Source organism: Neoarthrinium moseri, assembly GCF_022829205.1.
Source record: "Neoarthrinium moseri strain CBS 164.80 chromosome Unknown scaffold1_Wmoseri_CBS_16480, whole genome shotgun sequence".
Lineage (NCBI taxonomy): Eukaryota > Fungi > Ascomycota > Sordariomycetes > Amphisphaeriales > Apiosporaceae > Neoarthrinium > Neoarthrinium moseri.
In genome coordinates, this window is record NW_026055115.1 from 2,210,732 (window position 1) to 2,237,237 (window position 26,506).

A 26,506-nucleotide genomic window follows, 5' to 3' on the forward strand; every position below is an offset into this window, starting at 1 on the left:
CTGCGCAATATTCATCGGCCAGGGAACAGCAGGAGACAGCGACAGCGCAGCTGCTCAGTACTATTTCTTAAGAGACCATCGAGTTGAACATGACTAGATAACTAGGTTCAGATAAAATCTATGGGGAACCCGCGATGAGAATGTTCGCTGGTAGGTCAGTTATTGCCCGATCTACACTAATTTTGAAGCAGTCATCGCCGTCGGCTCTTCCAAGCCACCTCAAAATGTCTGCAGATACAACTGCCATTTAATCTACAATATAATGATTGAGGATGTATAGCTTGAGATAAGATGGCTGATGCTCTCGTCCCCAAAATATGCCATGTGCTAAATCTTTTTTATGTCACGATGATAATCCCCAACGAACTGGGGTGAGTTCACAAAGACTAGGCGGTAAATCACTTTCTTAAGGAATTTGGGCCATCAGCAACAAATCATCACAAGTCGCATGCGAATGCAATGTGAGTTTTTGGATCTCAATCCGGTATGCAGCCAACATTATTGTACAGCAGCGAAAGGTTATGAGAATGATGCTGATGCTTCATACAATAAGGCTGAGCGCGATCCTTGAAAAATCAAGGGATTTCATTGGATGTCGCAGAGACGGAGATGTTTTGTCGGCCGGCGCCTTGGGGATTCCCCTCATGGGAAGCATCGATCACCGCCAATGCGGGCAAACGAGCCTCGGCCGAACACATCAACTACCCCTCACACAACTATATAATGATTTATGGCCCGCTCCAGTTCGACTGAAGGAGGTGCGAATTACGAATATATCTAGTGCCCGACTTTGAAGTTACAGTAGAGTACAATCCTGCGATAAGATTTTCAAAATGTCTCGCATTTACACGCATCCCACGATGGCGAAGGTAGATGTCCCAAACATCGATCTACTGACGATGTTATTCGGTCAGTCGAAAGCGCCTACTTCGAGTTGTTTTGCCTAACTAAACACAGATTCGGAACACGCCGTCTCACTGCCCGATTCTGTTCTACACGTAGATGCAAAGCTTCCACACAACCGACTCACCAAAGCAATGCTCAGAGATCTCACCCAACGTGTAGCTCACGGCCTGCGGGAAAACTATGGGATTGGATCAAGCGGGCCAAATAAAGATGTTGTTACTGTCATTAGCCATGGGGACTACATTCTCAGTGGTGTTTTCTTCGGAATTCTGGGTGCTGGAGGAGTATACTCAGCGGCATCTCCATCATCCACAGTATCGGAGCTAGCGAGGCAAATCAAGCTTGGAAAGTCCAATCTGGTAGTATGCGACAGAGATCACGTTGATGTGGTCTCAAAGGCTGCTGCGCAGTGCAAGTTGCCCGAGAGAAACATATTGGTCCTGGAGTCATCTCCGTGGAGCTTGAAAAGTCTTGATGGCAGCATCGACGGGATTTCAACCAAAACTCTACCCTGGCAAAGAATTACCGACCCGAAAGCCCTAAAGGAGAGCCTGATAGTAATACTGTGGTCAAGCGGAACGACTGGATTACCGAAAGGGGTGATGATATCCCATCGTAATCTCGTTGCGGAGTCCTGGATACTTTCCTTAGGCCCACGAAAGTGGGTGGAAGAGCAGGTTGCAGCGGGAACCTTCACCCCAATCGAAAATCGATCAATCGCTCACCTCCCAACAAGCCACATAGCAGGGCTTTTTGGCTATTTTATTTCGCCGGTCTTCTCCTCGGGAACATTATACTGGATGCGGAAATACAATTGGAAAGACATGCTCAACTATGCGGCTAAATATAAGATCACGACTCTTTATACTGTGCCATCCAGTAGGTACTACCGGGAATTCTTTTCACTCCCTTTGGCAGTTTCGAACCTCTCGCTACACGTTTTAGAGGAGTCGCACAGCTAACAGATTGCTATGAGCAAACGGTACTAACTTCTCTTTATCATAGTATACCTCCGAATCTCGAAATCAAGTGACGTGACGGACCAATTCGCGTCGCTTGCGGCGGCCAACACGGGTGCTGCGCCTATGGACGGTGATCTCCAAAAGGCGGCGAATGACCGGCTAGGTGATGGAAAAGTCCACATGCTTGGGCAAACTTGGGGTCTCAGCGAGACTACCGGAGCAGTGACTGCGGTGCCCCCTGGCGAACCCGATGACACAGGCTCCATCGGCTCTATCCTTCCCAGTGTCGAACTTCGCCTAGTGGATGAGGATTTTAAAGACGTTGAGCCAGGGCAAGAGGGTGAGCTGGTTTTGAAAAGCCCAGTCGTCACCAATGGATACTACGATAACCCACAGGCGACGAAAGACTCCTTCCATGATGGTTGGTTCCTCACGGGAGATATTGGTGTCCTGAGGAATGGAAAGTTCTACGTGGTTGACCGAAAGAAAGAGCTCCTAAAGTATAAAGGGCTGCAGGTTGCACCGGCAGAGATAGAAGGGCTTCTGTTTGCACACCCACTTATCAAAGAAGCTGCTGTGGTTGGGTTGCCCGACCCCTCTGCGGGTGACCTACCACGAGCATATGTGGTTCCGGAAGAGAAGGGCAGGATCTCTGAGGACGATGTGAAGAAGTACGTGGCTAGCAAACTGGCGGCTCATAAACAATTGAGAGGAGGTGTTGTGTTCGTCGATGAGATACCCAAGTCAGCTATTGGCAAGCTACTTCGGCGAGAGCTCCGCGAGCGAGCTAAACGAGAGGTTAAGCTTGGAGCAAAACTGTAGCATGTTTGAGTGATCTCAGTACCGAAGTAATGACTATTTTCAAGCGGGGAAATTCCTAATACTTCGTCAGTCTACGTGGTTAATTTGTAGAAAAGTGCTGCCAACAACAATCAAGTCATAATGCCTCATCTTAGCTTTGGCCGATGGAGTTACGGTAGGGCTGCAGCGGGCTATTTCGCTTCAAGAAGGAAATCATATGTGAAACGTACGCAGGAGGCTGTCGCATACTACTTATCTACTACTGTGGAACCGTCGAACTAACATCTTAACCTTGAATGGAGATAAATGTTAACTCCGCCAGCAAGCTATGCGAGCACCGCATTGAGGGCAATTAGTGACGAGACTTGACGCCAATAAACATTATACCCGTAAACTCCATTTTTGTGGTATTCTGTAAGTCCACCCCTGTAATCTGGAAATACAATACCACTCGCCATGACATCTCATCAACAAACTATTTAAGGCGTTGAGTGTCGCGACACAAGAAGGTATACACGGCCTTCGTACTACGCTACTCCCGAGCATCACGAATAGTATTACTATGACAGATTCAGTGAAGAGCACCGAGTCCCTGACCTGGCTAATAACGGGCTGCTCATCAGGGTTTGGATTGCAATTTGTGCGACACGCCCTTGCTGCCGGCCACCATGTGATCGCTACCAGCCGGAACCCATCGAGGACACCAGACCTAGTACAAGAGGTCGAGGCCGCAGGTGGCCGATGGTGTAAGTAACGCCTGAAGTACCATTAACCCATTTTCCTTTTCTCTCTGCACTATTTGAATCGAAAGAGCTGTATCTTATTAGCAGAGAATGGGTCTGATATAGTGATTTCAGATAGCTGACGTATGGTCGTCACAGTACAACTCGACACGGACGACGCCGACTCGGCGCGGGTGGTCACGGAGCTCGAGGCCGCGGGGACGCAGATCGACGTGCTGGTCAACAGCGCCGGGTTCTCGATCGCGGGGCCGGTCGAGGCGTTCGCCGAGGACGAGGTCCGCCGGCTGATGGAGACCAACTTCTTCGGGCCGTACCGGCTCATGCGGGCGTGCGTGCCATTCATGCGCGCGCGGCGCCGCGGCGTCATCGTCAACCTGAGCAGCGGGTCCGGGCTCCAGGCGCGCGAGGTGCTGGGCATGTACGGAGCCAGTAAGAGTGCACTTGATAGTAAGTTTCGGCTCCGGCCTTTTCATATATACCGGGTTGCTGAGGAATGCCTTCCTCGCTATGCATTGAAGTGCAATGGGACTGGCGGGCATGGGGCATGCAAGCTGACAAGTGGAGCAGATATCACCAAGACTCTTGCAAAGGAGATGAAACCGTTCAATGTCCGGGTGCTCCTGGTCTACTTGGGGTCCTTCAACACGGCGATGGCAACCAAGGTCGACCCGGTGCAGAAGCCGTTGGACCCAGACTACCAGGGAACGGTCCTGCAGCAGTTCTACGACTCCTTTGATTCGAAGACGTTTGTACCGAAGGGCGACCACAAGAAGGCAGTAAAGGCCATTTTCGACGTTGTCGTTGGAGAGGGCGCTGGCGCAGGCAAGGAAAAGGAGGTCCAGATGATCCTGGGTAAGGACTGCGCAGTGCGACTCGACGAGGTCCGCGCTGGGTTCGACCACATGATGGATGTCTTTGGCGAGGTGTGCAATAACGTCGACGTAGATTAGAATCAGTCAGAGAAGTTGATATTCTTTGGGATTACCTAAAAATATCATCTGTATTTGATACATGATAGTAAAATGCTGGATACAGCCACAACCTGGTTCCATTCCATGGCCGTTTAGAGCCGTGAGAAGAGACAGAAACTCAAGTTGTTGGATGCCTGGCCTTCGGATCATTAGGAATCGCAGTTCATCACTTAGCTGTGATCATGGCTTAAGAGAACTTGGGTTGTCTTCAGGGATTCGCATAGCTGTATAGAAAGCTCATCGCGGGTGGGATACTGTGTCTGAGAATACCTTGCATACAACAGCGGGATAGGCGTTCAACGTCAATAACGGAACCCACGATGCCGTGGCTAGTCAATTTCAAGGTAGAGGTTAGCATTAGGTCTAGCCATCTTCGTTCCGCATCGTCAGACTTGGCAAATGGGTTTACATGCAGGTCCGAAGGATCTCGGCAACTAATGGTGACAAGAGTCCGCGCCATACTAGCCCCCCTTTTAGCAATCCACCAGTGCAAAGAAAGACGAGTGCTCGTTGAGCAACAGGCATCTGTCGGTAACTAGTAACAATGATGATATTATGCGTGGGCGAATATCTGAAGCATGGTCACAAAATAGGAACCCAACGAGAAAGCCAACAAACAGGATCCCGAACGATCCCAACCCCGGGTGTCCATCCTATCCCTCTAGTACGCCGTGATATAATGCTTTGCAACCCAAGAAAAGGACGGGTATCCGCTGCCCTTCTCCAGCTCCTACGCCATGTGTAAACAAAAGCACAGCGAAAAGGCAAAAGACTCGGCGCAAACGATGCCCACCCAAAAAAGAACCAACCGCGCTCATGAACCACATCAAAACTTCCATCGTCATCATCTTAAGCCTCGTTGCTCCCCACATCGTATCGTTGATTCCTTGCGCAGCCAATTGAGACGTCCCGAATCCTACCAGCACCTCAGACTCTTCCAGAAGCCCGGTCGGCCCACACGGTCGCCATGGCCGAGTCTCGGGCCCCTCGTGCCGACCTCTCTCTTCTCCACGTCGCCGTCCCGTTCGCTTCCCAGAGGAGTCAAGGGTTTCGTGACACCGCGGCGGTCCATTTCTGTGTTGTCAAGAACGCCCATCTCGGCGAGCCTGCGCCCCTCAACGACCCTGCGCACAATCAGCGCAAAGGTCTCTTCGATATTGACTTCCAGCCTGGCACTTGTCTCCATGAAGCCGCACCCCCGCTTCCTGGCCCATTCCAGGCCTTGAGACGCCATAACTTGTCTCGACTCCTGCAAGTCACACTTGTTTCCCGCCACGAGCTTGACGGGTGGTATGGTTCTGGTGCCGGACTCGGTCCCGCCAGGCGACAAGCCGGCCCTCTGCGCCCTGTTTGCGTTGTCCAGTCTCGTCTCGGCCTCCATGTCTATCAGGTCGTTGAAGTAGCCCAGAGCCTCTAGGCTGTCTTGGGACGTGATGTCGTATACGAGCAGGAACGCATCGGCGCCGAGGTTTGACGATGCCCACATGCCGCGGTACTCCTCCTGGCCCGCCGTGTCGGTCAGGGAGAGGTGGTAGGTGGCGCCATCGATGCGCCGGGTGATGCTGTAGCTGTCCTCGATCGTCGGATCATACTCCGAGGTCCACTGCGAGCGGACCAGACGAAGGGTGATGGAGCTCTTTCCGCAGCCACCATCGCCGCATATCGTTATGGAGATGGGTATTGGCTGTTGCGGGTTTGACGGGTAGGGCATTGCGAACACCTCGGGCACCTCCCGCCGCGCTGATCAAGAATCGCCAGGAAGACGCGCAGGAGTCAGGCCAGCTGTATGTGCAAAGCTTGATGGGTGCAAGCTCCTGGAAGCTTGAGCGTCTCGTCGTCTCTCGTCCCAGACCGAGGCGGGGCTACCCTGGACTGCGAGAGCAACAACACGCGAGAGGATTTCGCTCTTAAGGTTGGAGGCGTCGCAAGTTCGAGAGATCGTGCAGTAGTGACAGTAGCTTGCGGAGTGGGACACAGTAGGCTCTCGGCCGGCGCAGAGTCAGTCCTCGTCAGAGCCAAGGACGCGGCAGGAATATTGTAGGCGCGCTTTCGCTCGTGTAAGCGAATTGGGATAGGAAGGTGTCGGTTGGATTGGATACGGGTTCACGAGCGAGAGTGAGATCGCAAGGGCAAGGGGGAAGGGAAAAAGCCGCGAAGGGGTCTCGATGTAATTTACCACGACGGCCGTCGCCGTTGCGCCTGAGCGGGTATCTCTAGCAATTATAATAATAGCAATAATAAGTCAAGAGATGATGGAGGGTGGCATGCAACTTGTTAGTGGTCCGGCAGTGGGCGTTCGCGAGCCTGCACCAGGGTCTGCCGGGTGCCGCTGCTTGTCCGTCGACGCGCTACGGTGGCCTGTAACAGAGGGTTTAACTGAGGCGGGTTAGGCACCTCCAGGGCTGGTGGACGAGGCTTCTAGTGGGGGCACTGGCGGACCACTAGAACCTGGCACCCCGGAATGACGCAAGACGCATTGGAGATCTGGGTACAGCGCTGCTCGTCAGAAGCTGGACCCGGATCGCAGAGATCGACGAAACACGGACGGTAACGGCCTGCGGCAGTGGGTTCTCTTGAAGGCTTTGAAACCACCTCTCCTTCTGGATGCGCATTGCTTTTCTGGTACGGCCAACGATCGATCTTCTGCCAGGTTGCAGGACCAACAATCCGCACCGGAAGCCGGGGGTCTGACGTCGACATGGGGCCAGCAGCTGGAGAGAACCCAAGGAGAAATTCCCGGTCGCTTGGATCCGAGGCGTGCGAGTCCGTCGAAACACCAGGAATGCGCCAACGGTCAACCAGGACAGTCTAGTCGACAGCCACGGTGTCAGGACCTCGGGATTCATTTAAACGGGGGCTATACTACCGCATTTCAGCACCGGGAGACCGACCAGGGCGCTGTCTAGCTCAAATTACACACCATTGACTAGGGACGAACCCATCCCTCGAACAGACTCCATGGGTGGGGGAGTAGCTCAGCTCCCTGGACAGTTCGCTGCCGCTGTACCTACGTCGGTACAGACGAGATGCAAGTACTGTGTAGCTATGTGTGTGCTTGCTGCACGCACCGGTGATCCCTTAAATTTCCCGGATGCTTCTTTCATCGCCCGGTACCACGACACACCTCTCCCCTACCTATCAGGTCCAATAACCCTACACCCTATCAACAACGCGAGGAATGCGAGTCTCCATGAATCACACTTTGGATATTAGCCTCATCCATTGACGTCTTTTTGGTCAACATTCCAAAACAACTATCGCTCGATCTCAACTGCCTGCATTTACTATGGTGCTCTTCTTCCCTGCCGAGCAACACGGACCCCCTTCCTTTGTCAGGCACCAATACGACGTTGATTCCAGACTATGTATGTGTGATAAGCTTTCCATGGCCATACATTTTGCCATGCTTGCTGCCACGCTTGCAGGAATGCTCTCACCCGAACGTCTGATGTAACCGTTTCAATCGATGCCATTTCGGTCGACCGCCAATGCTCGTAACCATTACAGCATGGTGCCATCGAATGACGAAGCAACCACCAATGGGCAAAAGCGTAGTAAGGAAGCAGACGATCCTTCGGCTTATCGGCATATACAGAAGGATTATACGAAACTACTCTGAAAAGCTTATCACCTTGTATACAGGATGAGAAGACGAGTGAGCACGAGTCCGCCCATTATCGATTTGTCACGAGTTGACTGGGGCAGCTTATCGACCACCATCTGTTATGTTCATCATTCCATCTTCTAACCTGAAGATGAGGCTGCGGTGGGAGCAAATGCCCCGGAAATGTGACATATCACGCCAAGAGACACCACTCTCTTGCATCGTGACGGAATTCCACATTATCCCCGAGTGATCCCCTGCATAGATGACCTACATTCTTCCGCGAGATAGGCTTCAGAGGCAAGTCTGAGGCTCAAAGACATGCAGCCACAAGGAAGTACAGTAGACGTGGCCGGGCTGGCTAAAGCGCGTTGCACCCGATTAGACGCGCGCGAACCCTCGTTGTAACTGAGCATTTCTCTCCTTCGCCTGGCATGCCAGCCATGGCGGACAAGAGCCCCCACGCCGCTATCACAGTGTCAACATCTTGGGTCGTACCTGCGCACTCACCGATTCCATCACCACGAGCGCCATGCTGAATCTGGCAAGGGCTGTGACCCAATTGTCTAATTGGATCGTCATACTAGCATGAGATGCGGATCCATCGCCATGCCGATAGCAGTGAAACCTTCAAATCTTATGCTCCATGCTTAAATGAATGTCCCACGGTATACCAAGACTATTTGACGATGATCATATGATGGTTTCTGGCGCAACTTAGTGTCCAAGCGCTGTTGTACCAGCGTGACACACGAGAGGAGCCATCGCCAAGACCAGGCAATAGGGCTATAGTTAAACTCTGTATAGAGCAACTTGGCAATAACGCAAAGCATCAGATCCATGGCAAGACAGGTGCACCGTAACCCAAAGAAGAAGGCATGTACGCAACAAGAGGAACATGCAACATGGACCCATCATCAACATGCCTGCCTCGAATACTATCTATCTAATAACTATCTGACTTGGATGACGCCCCTCTACAGGGTCCCTCTCGACACGACCAAGGTAAGGCTTGTACTCCTTCGCATCCTTCCGAACCCAACCATCCTCCAGAGAACCCATCTCAACAAGTAATCCATCCGCATATGCCATCCCATGCAGCCTGCCCCCGAACCAAGTGAGAACCCGAACACGCAAAAAAGCAACATGCTATCTATGCCAGAAAAGCAAGAACTACCTAACCCATTGCCAAACCCCATGCAACAAAGACGGTTCATCACACTCATAACACTCATAACGTCAATACCAGCGCCCCAAGCAGCGCCCCAAGCACCAACCCCCAGGCCCTGGCCTCGACCGCCGGGGCGCCCGCATACGCATACACGGGCCTGGGCGTCGCCGTGGCGTCCGCGCTGTTGTTGTACCCGGCGCCCATCTGGACCCCGGGCCCGGACCCGGGGGCATTCTGCGCGACGGGCGGCACGCCCCCGGCCCCCGTCTCCTGCGGCGTCGTCTGCGTGATGGTGCGGTAGCGCGTCGTGGTCTGCGTCGTCAGGGCGCCGACGGTGCACCCGGCCGCGCCCGGGGCGCAGGTCGTCACCGCGAAGGTCGCCGTCTCGCACTCCTCGGTGACGGTGACGACCGAGACCACGGCCACGGCGGCGCCGCCGTCCGCGGGCGCGGCGTTGGGCGGGACGGCGGGTCCGGAGGTGGGCTGGGGCGGCGGCGGCGGCGAAGGCGAAGGCCCAGGTGTCGTCGGCAGCGCGTCCTCAGGGCAGATCGTGGTCACGTAGACGCTCGTGGTCGTCGCGAGCTGGCCGATCGGACAGTTGGCCACCTCGGGCGGGCAGGCGGTCACGGTGTAGACGACAACATTGGTGATCGTGCTCGTGATAGTGTTGGTCCGGGTAACAGGGACGGTCGTAAACCCGTCAGGGGCACCGGTAGGTGTAGCAGTAGATGTAGCAGCAGACGCGGTGGTGGGCGCCAGCACGAGAGTGCCGTCCTGGCACTGCCGGTCCTCGTACACGGCGAGGCTCACGGCCGTGCAGCCCGCGGGCCAGCCGGCCTCGGACACGAATGTCAGCTGTATCTCCCCGTCGGCAGTCTGGCAGAAGCCGGCCTCGCCCTGGTAGAAGGCGTCGTTGAACCAGTGCAGAACGCCATCGACGACGGCAAAAGTGGTTGAGATGGAACCTGAGGGCTGAACCTGCAGCGGCATGAAGGCCACGGCGGGGTCGGTACGGACGGCTTGCCCACCACTGACAAGCTGGCCGTCGGTGAGGTTGAAGCTGGTTGCATCGCTGCATGATTCCGGGTTCGTGGGGCCTGCGCCGCCGATAAAACCACCCGTTGTCTGACGCTTGCTAGATCGTGACCTTGATGGTGGAAAGTCACGCTTCGTGTTGTTCTTAGCTGCACCGCCGTCCAGCAGGACGCCTAGGAATATGGGCCCGTCGGCAATGGAAGTCACGCGAGGGAGCTCAGAGCTGCTTGTGACTGAGACAGTACCGCTTGTTGTATCCAAAGTAGGTGTTGGCACGACGTCGCTGCCTGTGCTTGTGGGCTTGTCCATCTCCGATGTGGTAGCATTGGCGGGGCCAAGAGGGTTCGGGTCTCCGGTGAATGTTGGACCGGTAAAGGTCGAACCAGCACTCGTCACCGTTGTTGGCGGCGTGCCCGTGGTAAGGCTGGAGCTCGAAACGGTGGACGTCTGTGGAATCTGGCAGCTTCCCTGAAGACTGGCAGCAGCGTCCATACCGGCAGGGATAGCCACGAGATTGCTTCCAGTCCCACAGGTCGTGTAATTGGCCATGTAGAGAGCTGAGTTGTCCTGGTCGAAAATGGTGTAAGCACCGCGTAAGAAGGTATCGCCAAGGATGTAAACATTGATGTTCTGGTTATACCAGGCACCCAGGAAGCAGTTGTTGCCGTTGTTCCAGATGAACTCTGAGTACGGGACCGAGATCTTGACACGGCCGAAAGAGAAGTCGACAGCTCCGGGGAGTGTGAGGTAAGAACATGGGACCTTGTAGCCACCGCCGCCATCAGACGTTGCACCAGGGAACTGCGCCGCTAAAGCGTTCACGAGAGCCTGTGGTAAAAGGGAGAAAGTCGTGCCACTGTCGACGATGACATCGATTGGGCCGGCAGATACAATATTCGCAGATTGAGAGCTTGGTGAGCGGTGGGCAACTGCAGAAAGCGTCACCTTGTAGTGCGCATCCTCGTTGTCGATAGGTACCTTTGCCAGCGTTCCAGAATACCTGTTTGTGTCGACGCCGCCAAAGACTATCTGGCCTGAGATGGACATCTCTGGCTCTGCCTGCAAGCCAAGGTCGAGACTAAACGCCTTGCTGTTTGTGTAGTTCTGCGCCACGAGGGTGTCGACAACAGTGTTGTATGGGAGAAAACCCGGTTTCCCCTGTGCCATTTTGCCGTAGCCAAGGCCCATGATGCCGAACCAGACAGACTGTGAGTTTCTAGCAAGGCCAAACTGCTGCTGCTTGATTTGCGCACCTGAAGTCTACCAGTCAGATATCGATGTTGCGCACTTTGAGGGGTGCCACGGGGGTTACGTACCAGAGATGAAGATATCGTCGGTGAAGTAGATGCCCTGAGCGCTACCAGAACCATATGTAATGCTCCATGGTGTCGTCAAGTTTTGGGCAGTCGAAGACTTTTTCGGATCATAGCTGCCGAATTGCTGGCAGTAGCTTGGAAGATTGGAAGCTGTGCAGTTTGGGTTCACCCATAGCTCAAAGGAGCCGGTGTCAAGGAGGACTTGGACTTCCTGATTCGATGCTCCCGTGCCGACCGTGACTAAGATTGTCAGCATCACAATGCGAATGTTATTTGGGGGAGGTGCATCGTACTCTTTGCCAAATAAGCCGATCCGAAGAAGTCAACTACATCAGTCTTGAAGTATCTTCTCTGGATACTTGTCGATGCCCCTGGTAGTTCTGACCTATCGACCCTTTTCAGGGGGATCGCTAACACCTCGGCCGGATCCTTAAACTTCTCTGACAAGAATGCGTTGATGGTCCCTCCAGTATTCTGGCCATGAGTGATAGTTGTAAGGGATAAGAGAGAGCAGAGCGCCGCAAACTTGGATGGCGCAGCCATGTTGGCCTATCACAGGAGCTCTATGATTATGAATGGTTCCTTGCAGCGGATGGGCCATTTTGACGAAAATCGGTGCTGGGCCATGATATATGAGTGCGCAAAGAGGAATCTGAACTCGATGCTACGGAAATCAGCAACTCATACAAAATATGTAAGGATACACTAGCCTCCTTGCCACGGATGAATGCGAGACATTGGACGCGATGTAAGACATCGATCTTCAGGAACGAGGGGGTTGAGCAGGTGCCGGTTCATTCCAAAGTCGACACCCAAGGAATCCTCATCCCAATGGTCGGCTTGTCGGTCGAGAATAGTCGCATCTAGACCAAGAACTTCCAGCCCTGGTAGTGTTCAGACCAACTGCACACATAATCATGCATAGTATGAAGGGGCTGATAGCTTGCGCCTGTAATGGGGCAAGACGGGAATCGGCAGGCAGTATTGTTCTGAACAAGTCTCATTGAGCTGCAAGATGGTGAAAAAGATGACGAGAAACATGTCTACCTGTATGGGAACGCCAGTTTACCGTCGAACGCCTCGAGATCCCTGTCCTCGATTAATATGCCCAAATCGTGTACTCGTGTCTAAATGTCGCTGTGCTTGTCGACCCAATCCCTCCACGCCTTGAACTCCGGATACCGCAGCTCCTCCTTCTTGCCCTGGTAGCGCACGACTTTGAGATCGACGTCCTGCCACCTGTCTTTGCTCCCCGTCCAACCGGCCTTCCGCATCAGACTCACCAAAGTCTCTTCCTTAGTCCATCCCTGCTCAGATGCAACGTCGGGCAGATATGTCGAACCATATCGCCTGCCGCGCTCGGTAAAACTAATACGTAGGCCATGCTTGCCCAGTTCCCAGTCCATCGCGTCGTCGCAGTCCTCGAAGTCGGTGAGGAGTGTCACTGCTACTTCTAGCGAAGGCAGCTCACGCTTGGAGATGGGTCTGAAGCGCGTATCGTGAATGGCTGAAGTAAGTGCGTAAGACGAGAGGCCCTCGTCAAGATCCTGTGCTTCAAAGGTGCCAATACAGCCGCGCAGGTTGGTGTGGCCGGACCGCGAGGAGACGGTGTTCCACGTCACAAAGAGGGGCGACTCGGTGATGGGGTCCGTCTCGGTAGCGAGTGACGACGTAGAGGTGTCCGGGGTGTCGGTTGCGAGGGACATGCTCGAGCCTGACGAGGGAGATGAGGTGCTGCTCGAGGAGGAGTTTGCGAGCCGTTGCAGAGCCGGGATCCGCTTCTTAAGGGCATCCAGCTTGGAGGGGTTGCTCGCATCCCCATCGGCATCGTCGCTGTTGCAGTACTCGGCGTACAGCTTCTCGACCTCGGCCAGCGAGAGCGCCTCCCGGCCGTCGAGGTGGGCGGCCAGCGACTCGAAGCAGTACAGGCAGTGCTCGGGCGAGGCCATACTGACGTCAGCGTTGTGTTGAGACGGTGGTTGGAAAGGCTCGAAGGAGGGTCCAGCACAGAGGAGGGCAGAGATCAGACGAGAAGGTAGGGAGAGAGGGTTGTCATGGGAGCAAGTGAGTTCTGACAGAACCCAAAGATGAGAGCACCTTTTGTCTGCCGCTTTAAAGCATTGGATGCAAGCATGCAGCAGCCCTGGGCCTGCCCAACTAGCATCTAGGCGGGCAGCCTGCAGGACGGGAGACAATGTCACGACTCGCACCCCGCTCGCTGTGATAACGGACGGATAAGCCCCCGCACGAAAGCCTTAGGGGGCAAGGGGGGGTTGTGCGGGCAGGCTTATTAGCGGCCCCCCAGGCCTCAGGTGCAGCGGGCGTGGGCGAATAAGGTAGCGCCTGGCCGGACTGACGCTACCTGAGTTTCCCCTGGAGCCCGTTAGGTCGGGCGTGACCGGTGGACGTCAGGGTCCAATGGGCGGCGCGAGTGTGCTGTGAGGCTGTCAAAGATTTGTCGTGGGTGTTCCAGCTGAGGCGGCGAGTTGCGAGGTGGGCCGCCAACTCGGACTCGGGCAGCTGCGGGCACCACGTAACTAAGGATAACGTTATTTTCCACCGCCGAGTGTTCAAGTTTTGCGCCGGAGACTTCCGGCTGGCCCATCGAATTATCGTTGCTGGAAGCAGAGTATCATGACAGCCGCTGTATGGGCGCAACGATTGAATAGACCTTTGCAGAGATCATTTGCATCAGCTCGAACCCCAGGACTGAGACTGTATTTGTCGGGCGATAATCGCACCGGGCAGAGTGGCCCCGTTCGCCTCACCACGTATTCTACCAGTGCACTCCCAAGACCTCGAGGTGAGTAGAGCTCAAACGTCGCGTGTACAAGCCCGTGGTTTCCCCGTTGTCATTCGACCTATACTGAGCCCGCGGCAGCTATCTCTTTGGACAAGCAACGTCGGACTTTGAAGCAGCCAAGCGGCTCCGAGGCCCGTCCTCTAATCAAGATGTCCACCATCGACCTCGGGCCACTGGCCTCCTTCTCACACAGTCGCTACACAGTCATTCTGTCAAATGGCAAGCGGTTAGTTCTGTTTCGTCTGCCAAAGATTGAGCCGTCCAAGTCTCCATTTCTGGCCCCCAATGAGACTGAGGATGGCTGGACGTACTTTGCCATGGAGGCCGAGTGTCCCCATGCGGGTGGGCCCATGGCAGACGCTCATGTCGACATTGAAGATTCCGCCTACATTGCTTCCTGCCCTTGGCATGCCTACGACTTCAACGTGGAGACTGGCGAGTCCAGTTATGGTATCAAGGCATGCACATTTCCTGTCATCGTCTCCGACGGGAAGGTCACTTTGCAAATCATGCACGAGAAGAGCCTGAGTCTCTCGCGGATGGATCCAGTGAGCGAAAAGGTCAAGTTCAAGCACGCGCCGAGGTCATCAGCCTCAGACGCGCCCGTGTACCTCGGTGACGATGCTACCCTGTGCGAGTGGTGTTGCCATATCTTGAATACGTCGAATCCCGAACACAAGATTGAGCTGACTACGCGCTTGTTTTCCATATTCGCCACCAGAGAGCAAACATCATCGCCCATGGAGCTCGGGGCTGGCTCCGTGGCTCCGCCTGACAAGCCACGACGGGACGAACAGACAAAAGTCGCTCCGGGAGCTATGCCGAGAGCTGGAAGAGGAGGCCACCTGAAGAGCAGGATAATGATGCTGCACAATCTGGCCAACATCGAGCAGTGGGCCATTGACCTTGCCATCGACATTTGTGTCAGGTTCGCCACATTCCAGACCATGGCCCCTGAGCAGAGCTTATCGCGTGAATTACCTCGCACGTTCTACTACGACTGGCTCAAGGTGGCCAATGATGAAGCCAAGCACTTCAGCCTGCTGCGTGCTCGTCTTGAGGAGTTGGGCAGTCACTTCGGTGCACTTCCTGTCCATCATGGCCTGTGGGATTCGGCCCTCATGACGGCACATGATCTAAGGGCCCGCATCAGCGTTATTGCCCTTGTCCACGAAGCTCGCGGGCTTGACGTCAACCCTATAACAATCGAGAAGTTCCGAAAGGCTGGCGATATGGACAGTGTTGACACGCTGGACATTATCCACAATGATGAGATTACACACGTCACCACGGGTCACCGCTGGTTGAGCTGGATATGCGAGCAAGAGGCCACCGACCCGGTCGAGATCTTTAGGAGCAACGTCAAGAAATACTTCTGGGGCGCCGTCAAGGGCCCTTTCAACGCTGAAGCCAGGTTGCAAGCGGGTATGGATGCAAGATATTACGAAGATCTAGGTGGTGCGGATTGGAAAGGGGAAATCATTGCTGGTGGCTGAACCACAGGGTCCTCCATGTGAATCCGAGCGTAAGTGTGTGCTCCCTCCGTTGGCCCAAGAATGGCCCTTGAGGCCCGTGGCAGTGCACACACTTGAAGCAGCTACCGATTGGCATCCGGCTCCATCTGCAACACTGCATACTACATAGCCTTCCCCAAGAACAGGCATCCTCGAAGGATGGCATTGGCGGCCCGGTCGCAAGTACTCCGATCCCATCCATTTTGGGCCCCAACCAATCTGGCCGTGGGGAATTATGGATATGAACGAACGTTGCTTCGTGATGAGCACTGCACATCTCGTTACTCTAGCCAAAGGCGTCCCAAGTATCTAGCGTTCAGTATCATCTGAAGTTCTTTTCAACTGATGTGGTCGGGCACGCCACGGAAGGAAAAGGGGAACGGTCAATGTAGAGACGAATCTTAAGCATTGCCGTTATTTGATTTTCGGCGCCTGTCATCCTCCATTCGGACAGAAGAAGCTATCAAGGCAACTCAAATTAATCCGATGTGTGCTCAGCTTACAACTGCACGGTCGGCAACAATCCTTGGAAGCCTAGGCTTGGCATGAAACCAGCAGGAATAGAGTTGGTCCCTTGGCCCATTTGGAACACGGAAGGCTCCACTCCCGCGAAGATGCAACACTTTCGTCTGATCAATTCGTCATTTATCGCCCAAAGAAATGGGATAAGGCGTCCTTGGTCGTTGCGGGAGACTGGGCGGAGGCCACGGAGGCGCCCCCTACGAAACCCTTGTCCGTGGTTAGAGAATCGTCTCAGACCCCTGTCCGCCACCCGCGATCTCCAGAGCCTCAACCCCAACCTTGATTCCACTGCGACTACAAACGGGCTCCGCCTATTAAGCTCATTTTACATACAAGAAATCTGGTCGAAAGATCGATATCAGCCAACTGAGGCCAATCACACACCCCAATTCCCGGATCCACAACCGTTTGGTCCTCTCGCTTCGGTAAACTACCGGTCTGGACTCCGTCCCCAGCTTTGTCGCAGTCTTGGCATCCCCCGTAGCCTCCTTGCCTAATCTGGGCAGACTGACGTGGTTTTCTGCTGCCAACCGATCTGAACACCAGTCTCAAGTAATATTCGGCGTCGAAGATCAGGTCTGCCCAGGGAGCAAAGAAGGCTCAATCACAGGCCATGTCTAATCCCTTTGTTTTGTTTGGCATGGATCTAATTCTTCCGGCGTGATGATCCTGTTAGATCCCTCCCATACCCCGTCGTCCTAAGCATTGGATGCCCTGGCCCATTTGTAAGTCGGTACAAAAGGACTTCCCACCCTCTCGGAGCACATCTTCTTGGAACTTTTGGTCTTTCATCCTCTACGAGTTCCTGTCGCTCACGCATACGTCTTCGCTTCGCTTCACCGCCTGTCATATAATTGCAACTTGCTCGTCGCCGGCCGACTTCTACCACTCCTTCTCACACGAGCATATACTTGTCTTTCACGACACCACACTACACAGTCAAAATGAAGTTCTTCGCTGCCGTCGTTCTCGCCCTCTCTGCCGTTGCTTCGGCTGAGCTCCGTAAGTACCCGCTCATTGTATCATGTTGGATTAATTCCTGATCATACAAGCAGGCCAAGTCGTCAAGCGCCAGGCTGGTGTCAGCGTCCAGAACGCCGCCATGACCGACGCCAACGGCAACGTGGTCGCCTACAACGCCGCCGGTGTCGTCCAACCCATGAAGAACGCCGGCTTGTAAGACCTCGTCGCCAACATGCGGTACCAACGGCGTCGTACATAGGAGGGATTGGTTCTAGCTACGGATGGGGAAACACTGCCGAATGATCAACGGAGGGCATGATCGCTCCCGATTGCCCGGATCACTGGCGCCAGGGCCTGTCTGACTAGAGCATTAGAGGATCAATATGATATCGCCTAGACTGCCCACCACTACGGGTCTGACGTACCCATCGCACGCAACCCAGCGTGATACTTCGGGCCTTACCTTTAGTAGCGTAGCCCGCTGATAATATCAATACCACATATGAAAGTACCCCAGCAGCATACAGTCATGACATTGCACGTCCACATAGTCTTACCAATAAACTGGCAGGATATACTGAAAATGACTGAGTCCAAATATTGGGCCGCCGTTCCCACAAAATTGAAGTCGACTTTAGGTTGGATGTATTCAGACGCAGTCTTGGAGAGCTTCACATTAGATTAGACGACGAACTCGGTACGTTCATCTGATCTAGCCATCCGACCCCACGAGAACTCTATCTCGTACTTGATACCGGACTATTGCCATGGTTATATAAAGTAAGTCGATATCCGCTCAACGTTAATAACTGTTGGTCTTAATTGATTCTCTAGGTCAAAACTGTGAACGGCGGCATTGTCGTGTGGAACGCGCGATACTACCGTCGAACAGTGAGGGCTATTTAGCACCTTAAATTTTAAGGTCTGCGTCGTGGGTCACTCAATTGCAGGGTTACTAGTGTATGGCGGTCTCATGAGCAAGAAGCTATCGTTGGGTATTACGCATATCTGCCATTTCGGGCTCATAGGTACATATGGTTTCTTGCAGTTATGCTTGTACGAAGCAATAGGCTTCATGAGCGCCTCGGCGATGCCAGATCCAAGTTTGGGCTAATATCGAGCGGACCATGTCGCATGGCACGAGTCTCTCGGGCACTGTTGTTACCAATTTCCCAGACCCAGTAGCTGCGCAGGCCTCGTGGTTACCTTCTCAGAGAGTTCTTTCTCACTCTCTGTCGCTGGTACCACATCTCGCCAAGCTGTCTCCATCCTCCTATGGCTGCACATCCTGGGTGAAGCTGACGCTCTTGCTCGCGTCGCCGGCCGACGCCTTGTCGATCTTGACGTTGGCCGCCAGCTTGGTCTGGATGTCGGTGAGCTGGGCGGCGCGGTCCTTGGCGCCCTGGGCGATCTGCACCGTGACCAGCATCTCAAAGGTCCGTAGTTTCAGGACCTTGTTCTTGATCTTGCCGACCTGCAGCGCGTCGGCCTGGGCGCCCGAGGCCGCCGCCACGGCCGTGTTGAACGCCTGCTCGGCGTTCTCCGACGTCTGCCGCGCCGCGATCAGGATGTCCAGGTCGTTCTTGGAGACGGCCGCCGGGTTCGAGAGATCCACCTGTTGGCATCGGGGGGTTAGACATCGGGTCCGTCCCGGAGTAGTATCACGGTGGCATGCTCACAGGAAACGCCTGGTTGACCTCCGCCAGTGCATTGCCGGCAACTCCATTCGAGATCTGGAAGTTGTTGTACGTCCGGAAGGTCAGCACGTCGGCGCGCTTCTGGTGGACAGGGGCCGGGGCAGCGATGGATGTGGCTGTCAGAGACAGAAGCACAGCGATGATGGAGAACTGCATGTTGACTTTGAGTGAGAGCTTATTAGTCGTGATGTCCGCTGGGTATGCAAAGAACGAGATCGGCCAGCGAAAGAATGAAGCTAGCCCGGCTAGAGAATTACTGCGGGAAAAAAGAACGTGAAGACTGAATAAGCTTATTCTGGAGATGAGATGGTACAGGATCAGAGTCTGGGCGAAGATGGCGATCAAGTAGATCTTATATGTGCATCCTCGTGAGGCACTGGTCACGATGCTTTCAGGGTGTGGTGTTGCGGACTAGGGGTTGTTACACATGACACGACCCCTTCAAACCATGGTGGGCTCGCGACAGCAGTTTCTTGTGCCGCCTAGCCGCTGACTGGTGGAATATCGCGAAATGCAAAGCGTGAGTCGGTGGCATTGGAAAGCATTCTCGCGTTTGTCAGTGACACTATTCTAGTCCTAATGGTGAGTGTGCCCGCGCATCAAAGTTCAATGCTGCGGTTGGTGAAAAAGATGGGCAGTAACTTGCAGTCAATCACCCAGGGCTTAGTTTCACATGGCTATGGGCCAATCCCGGGGTAACATCATCAACTTCCTTCCACATTGGGATAGCCGCTTTCCTACTATGACACTGGGAATAGTAGAGGATTTGTGTGGTGAGGGATGCTGCAGAGTTGCACCATGTCATCGGTTGCACAAAGACCGTTGTGCACACTGCCGGGTGAGAGGTGAGCGATCATTACGTCACAGGGCCACATCCCGCTTCAATGAAAGTAAAAGACAAAAGCAACAGGACATATCCTCACGTTTTGTACAAGACCACCCGCAGATCAATTACTTGCAACATCCTTTTCTTTAAGTGCTGCTTGACGAAATTAAGACAACACCACCACGAACCATCTCCTCCTGCAATACCCATAACCAACCATGGCAGACTCGGCCTCTCGCGTTGAGCAAACCCCACTGAAGCCTCAGCAGCCTGGCCAAGCACAGTAAGACATGAAGCGAACTGCGGAACTTGAGGGCGACAGTGCCGCAACTGACATTGGCTAGGAGCATCCTGAACCAGCAGACGTCAAATCTCGACGTGACATCTCAATCAGATAACGGAGGCAATGCGGAGGCCCCCAGTGAAGCCGTGAAGGACCAGATCGATGATGCAGTTGCTAAGGGTCCGAAGAAGGCTGACCAGTATAGTGGTGGGCGAGTGTCGGTCGCCGAGACTGGAGATCTGCACGATCTAGCAGCGAGGAGGCAGTCGGAAGCTCATAAATAAGAGGTTGGAATCGCGTTATCAAGGTCTATGCAGCAGTGCATATCAACCAGAACGCAGCCCATGGACATTGTACTATAGCCATTCAGGAGTGGTATTCATCAATTATTTTCGCAGACTCTCCATAGACATTGGGATAACATTACACTACACGTGTACACTGAGTTCAGCACACCTCATCATGTTAACAGAAGTGAAGCACAGCTGCGTCGCGATGGCGCAACTCGTGCAACCTCAGTGAAGAGCAAGCTACGGTTTCGTTGATTACGCACACCCTTAATGAGTGCAGTCCCTGGGGAGGTAGCAAAATCTAGGAGGACGGGAAACGCTGGTGGGAAAGGGCAAAAATGAGCAGGATAAAAATATTGTTCAAAATGTGCACGGCGGACAAAAGGAATTGAGCATCGCAAATACCATGAGCAGGGTTCGAACCTGCGAGACTTGCGTCAGCAGAGTATTGAGCATTGCAATAGCTTAAATCTGCCGCCTTAACCACTCGGCCATCATGGTTTTCACACGCACGAGAATGTTCACGTGAGCGCTAAGAAATTTGCGGCTTATGTGCGTCTATGCAGTGTATGCCCAGTCTTGCGAGTACAACAGACATAGTACGCCGTCATCAAGGTTCAATATTTTGGAATATTGGGGCCACAAGCGATATGAATGCTTTACCAGCCACATGTCTTTGATCTGTAGGATTTCAAGGCGATTGATTGACTGGCCTGGCGGAAGTGCACATGATTGAAGCGGACCACGAATGATGGGCAGATCACAAAGACCGAACTCTGCACTTGACTAGACAAATGCCCATAACTAGACCTAAACAAGCTAAGCACATCCATAGGCGATCATCAGTTGTGATCGGGGAAAGCTTAATTGCACTCGGTCTTCGAGTCTTCTGGGTCCCGAAATAGGAGCCAGAGATGATGGTTCATAGGGGACGCAGCACGTCGGAAATAGTACTTACACGGAGCCGCAAAGCGGTTTGGTCGGAATGCCACCAACCAGCTCTCCCCACGAAGCTAAAATGATCGTTGGTCCCGAGTGACAGACCGACTCATTGCTGCGCCTCCGGGGAGAGCAGGCAGACGGTGCTGTTGTCCTCCAAATGCTGCCTCTCACTCGTCATATTACTCCTCAGATAATTATGCAGTTGGTTCTTCGATGCTGCGGAAGAGCACCGTTTTGGGGCATATCCAACTGTCATTGGAGATTGATGGCTGGTGACCTGGGGGAAAGCCGATGGCTTGCAGGCCACTTGTCACCACTAATTGACACAGACGCAGGCCTGTTGCCTGTCTCTGGACGCACTCCTTAGCACCATGCATGCAGCCTTACTACCTTAAACCCAGCTGCTACCTACCCTGTCTAGACCCTGAAAATTGCCTAGAATCCTACGAGTCCACACCGCTGGGTCTACCTCTCCACTACAAATTTCCTCCCAAAGTTCTCAATATACAAGTTCAACCCTGATCTTGCTGATGGCTAGGTTTGGTGCTTGTCAACTGCGGGCTCCCCCAGCGACACAGCGTAGCTAGTGTTGCGCTCAAGGTACCCAACACACTCGTGGGCACGGGTATAGATGTAATTGTCCTCATTTTAATCCTGGCTTCTGTGGTCAAGCCCCTTCAACAGCCACACACAGGCATTATGGAACTCCGGGTTTTACCAAGACCACAGCCCGTCCGCCCACGTCTCGAGCTTTGTATGTGTCATGACTGCAGAACTTTGCTCCCGAGTCCTTGCAGATATGATATGACTTGGTGTCGAACCACACTTTAGAACAAAGGCCGAAAGTCGCGGCTAACAGCCGACAGCACAGCCCTCTCGGCCAATCGTGTGATCATCAGCCCTATTTTAGGCGCGACAACTGAGAAATCTCAAAAGAATCATTGCCAGTTCCGGCAAGTGGAAACTCCTCCAACGTATACCATACCCCAACCAGTGCAATTTTGCTGGGTCTTGTACCATGGTATGGGCTGCCAACCGCAGGTTCACAACTTGGCCCTGTTGATCTGATAACGACAAGGGCCTCGCAAATTGTCTCCATGTCGGTCCCGAGAAGTCCTGTTTGGTGAGTACCTGACCGCCAGAACAATGGGCAGGAAATAGATCCTCTAGGAATTTGTCCTTCTCCTCACCAAATAATACTGGGTTCTAATCACTAGGATCTCCATCAAGTGCTGGTCAATTCCTGCTCTGCCTCCTCCTACTATCCGTTCGGTCATTACCAATGAGGTTTACCATAGTAAGAAATTAGCGAACACAACGGTCCTGTCCTTAGTGGGATAACAGACTGGCCATGGATCATTGGGCCGTGGTTAGCGCCAAAGATCTGGGCTACCGAACCTTGTGGCCTTGGTATCCGACATGCAACCCATATCCCGCCATCTCGGCTCACTCGGGCAACCGAACTTGTTATGGTAGGTACTCAGGCACCACCGTTGCCGCATTTCCCTCTATAATGCGCCGGATGCCTCCCTCTGCAGCGGCTGAGTCGCGTCTCTTATGACGAGAGCCAGTTCGCAGGCCCATGTGGAAACTTAGACTCAGCCGCAAAGCACTTTACCGATGTCTATCCCATAACCAGCTAAAGCCCGGTCTCTGGAAGCGAGTCCATTTCCAACGTGGAACACTAGTCCTTAGAGCTGGTCCAATGAATAGTCTCCATTCCCAGAGGCTGAGCTGCACTGCTCCACAGGCTACAGCCATAGCGAGATGGAGACGTCCCGGTCTGCCCTGCCTAGTAATTCGGCCGCACGGGGGAGCCTGGGCTGAAGCCTCAAGCGAGCTTCTCCATGGTTCACCTGGCTTGTCACTTCAGTGGTGTGCCCCGCCGAGCGCGCGAGAGCAGGACTAATTCCGCGAGACCGTGTCTCCTTATATACAAGGTCGCCAGCTCCCGCGGTACACTCTCAGGGATTTCTGCCACTTGCTCGACTAACGATATTAGAAGGTCGCTACATTCACCTCTCCTATCCAGACGTTATGTTTTTAATCTCGTGACATTGCTATCTAGGAGGACTTTCCCTTTTACGACCTTGATACTACCCTGATACGATTCATACAACTGTGCAATAATACCTGGATAGTCAACCATGATCGGCTCCCACCGCGACCAAGCACATTTCGATCGCGCAAGATGGCGGAAGAGGGTCCTGCTTCCATGCTGGATCATACAGATACCTATTCTCCTGACGTTGATGGGTATCTTTTCGTACCGGCTTTCCAACACTGTCAACACGTATAAGGAGGAGAAGCAGAAGGGAAACGTTCCCATGGTAGAGTTCGTGTAAGTCGAGGAGTTGTCTTGTTTCTCCTGGCCGTTTCTGACAACGTCCAGGTGGGAATGCGCCAACATCTCCTTCTCGACAGTATCGTTTATTATAAACGCTGTGCAGATCGCCAAGTTCATCGCCGAGGCACTGACACCATTCTCTATGCTCTTTGGTAATGTTGTGAGCCTCGTTCTCTCGACTGCTATCCTAGCGCTCGATGTTGTCGTGTATGTCCGACACTCGGAGAAGAACTACTCTACGATTGCTCTTGCGCTGGATTGCGCACTGCTGTATGTGATTTTCGGGTTTCTAATACTATATACGAAGCATCACCCCTGTCCGGGAGTTGGGCTTACATATGGGGGCGACCGTCAGCTTCCAGTCTTGGCTTAACCTATAAGCCAAGCTTACAGGATGCATAATGGGCTAACTCGAAACTAGTTTCTTCAACATAGTCGCGATTATATACGGAGTCATAATCTATCGTCGCCTCGCCGCCTATGATGAGTATCACCACCCCCACAACGTCAAACACTTCGGCTTCGCAGAGGATCAAGATACCGCATATGATCCCGCCCGAATGAGCTTGAATGCTCAGCCGGAAACCCTTTACGACCCCACGGACGTTTCAGACTCCCGACCGCGCCGGCCGTCTTTCACGTTCCGACGATCATTGTCTAGTGCATCGCGCGGCGAGCCCGTATCTCCTGGTCCCCAGCCCGATGCTGAACGTCCTGTCAGTTATGACCACAAGCGTGATACACAGTTTGATGAGTACATCGCATCACGGCGTTCGAGTCTGAACTCGAACCACGGTGCGGATGGCGCCCTCGGCGTCTTGCCCAGCCGGGACGGAACTCGACGGGACAGTCTAAGCCCACAATCGTCTCTGACGCGCCCACGAGCTGGCTCGGGGCCTCGTCCATTAAGCTGGGAGGTCAATATGGGCACCGACACTCGTCCGGACGGTATCCAGCGTGGGCATAGCTTGATCAGCGTTCCCGAGGCCCACGAACCGGAGGAAGACATTGGCAATGCGAGACTAAACAAGAGCCGCCCGGTCAGCGAGGAGAGAGCAGGTCTTTTAGGCAATCGGACAGTGTCCGGATACAGCGTTGCGAGTTACGCGACACGAGACAGCCGGGTTGAGCCCTTCCAACCGCAAGAGGCAGAGCTGGAGTCACACAAAAGGCGACGAGATTCATGATACCCTCAACCTGAATGAGATGACGACTGTTGCAGTTATTTGCTGCACAATTATATATCCACGGCGTTATTATTATATATACTTTTGAATCAAGTTTTGCATTTTCCAAGACCTCTCTGTTTTCCCACTCGAACTGTGGCAAGAAAAGCACATAACTACGTCCTTCCTGAGCTGCTGCGAAGCTTGAGCCTTTCAATAAGCGTTGAAGTCATTCAGCGTGACTGGCAGGTGATGACGCGGGAAGACACTGATACGACCCCTGCGGCATCTCCAATAACTCCGCATGTAATGCCCGCGATCATTATTGGGCTTCGAGTGCGAGCGTTGTAGTAAGCTATACTTTGACTTTGACTTTGAATCCCAGTCCCACTGACGACGCTTATACTACACAATACCTTTCAACCCCCACTTCGCCATGTCTCCGCCGCTGGAAAGCCAGCAGACTATACTCATCACAGGCTCAAACGGCCGCATCGGCCGACTCCTCTCGGCTCGACTCATCAAGCCGGGACGGCACATCCGGCTCCTCGACATAGTGCATGACCCCTCGAACATCCCACAAGGGGCCGAGTTCGTCTCGGGCTCGGTCACTGACGCACAAGTAGTTGAACAGGCAGCTGCAGGCGTAGACGTCATCGTGCATCTGGCAGGGATAGCAGCCGAGGCACAATGGGAATCCATCCTCGACACCAACGTGCACGGCACGTGGTGCGTCCTCGAGGCAGCACGCAAGCTAGGCGTGCCTAGGGTCATCTTGGCCTCGAGCAACCACGCCGCCGGGATGCTGCGGCAATCAGATCTCGGCGCACACACCCAGAATCCGCTGCGGGTCTGCGATGCCCACCCGGCCCCGGATAGCTACTACGGCTTCAGCAAGACGGCCATGGAGTCTCTCGGCAGGCTGTTCGTTGCCAAAACGCCCGGGCTCTGTGTGGTGGCCGTGCGGATTGGCTCATGCTGGGCGGAACCGCGCAATGAGCGTGCGCTGTCGATATGGCTCTCGCCAGATGACTTTGCCAGGCTCGTAGAGGCAGTGCTCCAGCCTGCTGTCACAGGCTACCATTGCGTCTGGGGTGTGAGTCGCAACACGCGCCGGTGGTGGTCGCTGGAAGAGGGAGAGGCTATCGGGTTCCGTCCCGTCGACGACGCGGAAGTGTTCGCACACAGAGTCGGTAGCCCCAGGGATGAGAGCACTGCGGCATTGGTGGCTGATGAGCTGGACTATGTAGGAGGAGTCTTTCCGTCGTGGGAACTTGGCATACATGGCTGAGTTTCGAGGTATACAGGAGGAGCAGAGTCATGTTATGAAGTGTAGACAGCAATGGTACTTATCAGCCATATCCATACATTGCAATTATTATGAAATCAACTGCCTGTTGTTACGGTCCACAGGTGAATACGATGTATCAAGACTTACTATGTACTTGAAATAGATGTGTCGCGGCTCTAAGCCTTAGAATACAAAACACACAATTGGCAAGCATCGGATAGAGTTTTGAAATTCCTGTCCATTCAGTCGTCAACTATAGATACATATGTATGAGACACCTCTTCCTTTAGATGGACTTCGAAGTTGACAGCTTGTGTTTGGGTTTGCTCCTAAGCAAGCTGTCATTAATCACG

At 53.7% G+C, this 26,506-nt stretch overlaps 10 protein-coding genes across 10 annotated transcripts; 6 read left to right on the forward strand and 4 right to left on the reverse strand.

Annotated features, from left to right (window-relative positions):
* Positions 1-833: 833 nt before the first annotated feature.
* On the forward strand, positions 834-2,690 carry JN550_000708 (uncharacterized protein; the record flags this gene model as incomplete). Its single annotated transcript, XM_049318894.1, has 3 exons — positions 834-909; positions 958-1,785; positions 1,912-2,690. The coding sequence occupies 3 exons, from the start codon at positions 834-836 to the stop codon at positions 2,688-2,690; spliced, it is 1,683 nt and encodes a 560-aa protein (XP_049177997.1).
* A 541-nt stretch (positions 2,691-3,231) lies between these two features.
* JN550_000709 (uncharacterized protein) lies at positions 3,232-4,362 on the forward strand (the record flags this gene model as incomplete). Its single annotated transcript, XM_049318905.1, has 3 exons — positions 3,232-3,415; positions 3,551-3,859; positions 3,980-4,362. 3 exons carry the CDS (start codon positions 3,232-3,234, stop codon positions 4,360-4,362), a joined length of 876 nt encoding a protein of 291 aa, XP_049177998.1.
* A 937-nt stretch (positions 4,363-5,299) lies between these two features.
* Positions 5,300-6,094, reverse strand: JN550_000710 (uncharacterized protein; the record flags this gene model as incomplete). The annotated part of the gene is made up of 1 exon (XM_049318916.1): positions 5,300-6,094. One exon carries the CDS (start codon positions 6,092-6,094, stop codon positions 5,300-5,302), a length of 795 nt encoding a protein of 264 aa, XP_049177999.1.
* A 3,124-nt stretch (positions 6,095-9,218) lies between these two features.
* Positions 9,219-12,052, reverse strand: JN550_000711 (uncharacterized protein; the record flags this gene model as incomplete). Its single annotated transcript, XM_049318927.1, has 3 exons — positions 9,219-11,446; positions 11,510-11,749; positions 11,803-12,052. The coding sequence occupies 3 exons, from the start codon at positions 12,050-12,052 to the stop codon at positions 9,219-9,221; spliced, it is 2,718 nt and encodes a 905-aa protein (XP_049178000.1).
* A 584-nt stretch (positions 12,053-12,636) lies between these two features.
* JN550_000712 (uncharacterized protein) lies at positions 12,637-13,458 on the reverse strand (the record flags this gene model as incomplete). Its single annotated transcript, XM_049318938.1, has 1 exon — positions 12,637-13,458. One exon carries the CDS (start codon positions 13,456-13,458, stop codon positions 12,637-12,639), a length of 822 nt encoding a protein of 273 aa, XP_049178001.1.
* Positions 13,459-14,461: 1,003 nt separating this feature from the next.
* Positions 14,462-15,808, forward strand: JN550_000713 (uncharacterized protein; the record flags this gene model as incomplete). Its single annotated transcript, XM_049318949.1, has 1 exon — positions 14,462-15,808. One exon carries the CDS (start codon positions 14,462-14,464, stop codon positions 15,806-15,808), a length of 1,347 nt encoding a protein of 448 aa, XP_049178002.1.
* A 2,776-nt stretch (positions 15,809-18,584) lies between these two features.
* JN550_000714 (uncharacterized protein) lies at positions 18,585-19,164 on the reverse strand (the record flags this gene model as incomplete). Its single annotated transcript, XM_049318960.1, has 2 exons — positions 18,585-18,926; positions 18,991-19,164. 2 exons carry the CDS (start codon positions 19,162-19,164, stop codon positions 18,585-18,587), a joined length of 516 nt encoding a protein of 171 aa, XP_049178003.1.
* An 888-nt stretch (positions 19,165-20,052) lies between these two features.
* On the forward strand, positions 20,053-20,401 carry JN550_000715 (uncharacterized protein; the record flags this gene model as incomplete). The annotated part of the gene is made up of 2 exons (XM_049318971.1): positions 20,053-20,117; positions 20,179-20,401. 2 exons carry the CDS (start codon positions 20,053-20,055, stop codon positions 20,399-20,401), a joined length of 288 nt encoding a protein of 95 aa, XP_049178004.1.
* A 3,095-nt stretch (positions 20,402-23,496) lies between these two features.
* JN550_000716 (uncharacterized protein) lies at positions 23,497-24,883 on the forward strand (the record flags this gene model as incomplete). The annotated part of the gene is made up of 3 exons (XM_049318983.1): positions 23,497-23,690; positions 23,742-23,966; positions 24,118-24,883. 3 exons carry the CDS (start codon positions 23,497-23,499, stop codon positions 24,881-24,883), a joined length of 1,185 nt encoding a protein of 394 aa, XP_049178005.1.
* Positions 24,884-25,298: 415 nt separating this feature from the next.
* Positions 25,299-26,153, forward strand: JN550_000717 (uncharacterized protein; the record flags this gene model as incomplete). The annotated part of the gene is made up of 1 exon (XM_049318994.1): positions 25,299-26,153. One exon carries the CDS (start codon positions 25,299-25,301, stop codon positions 26,151-26,153), a length of 855 nt encoding a protein of 284 aa, XP_049178006.1.
* Between the last annotated feature and the right edge of the window lie 353 nt (positions 26,154-26,506).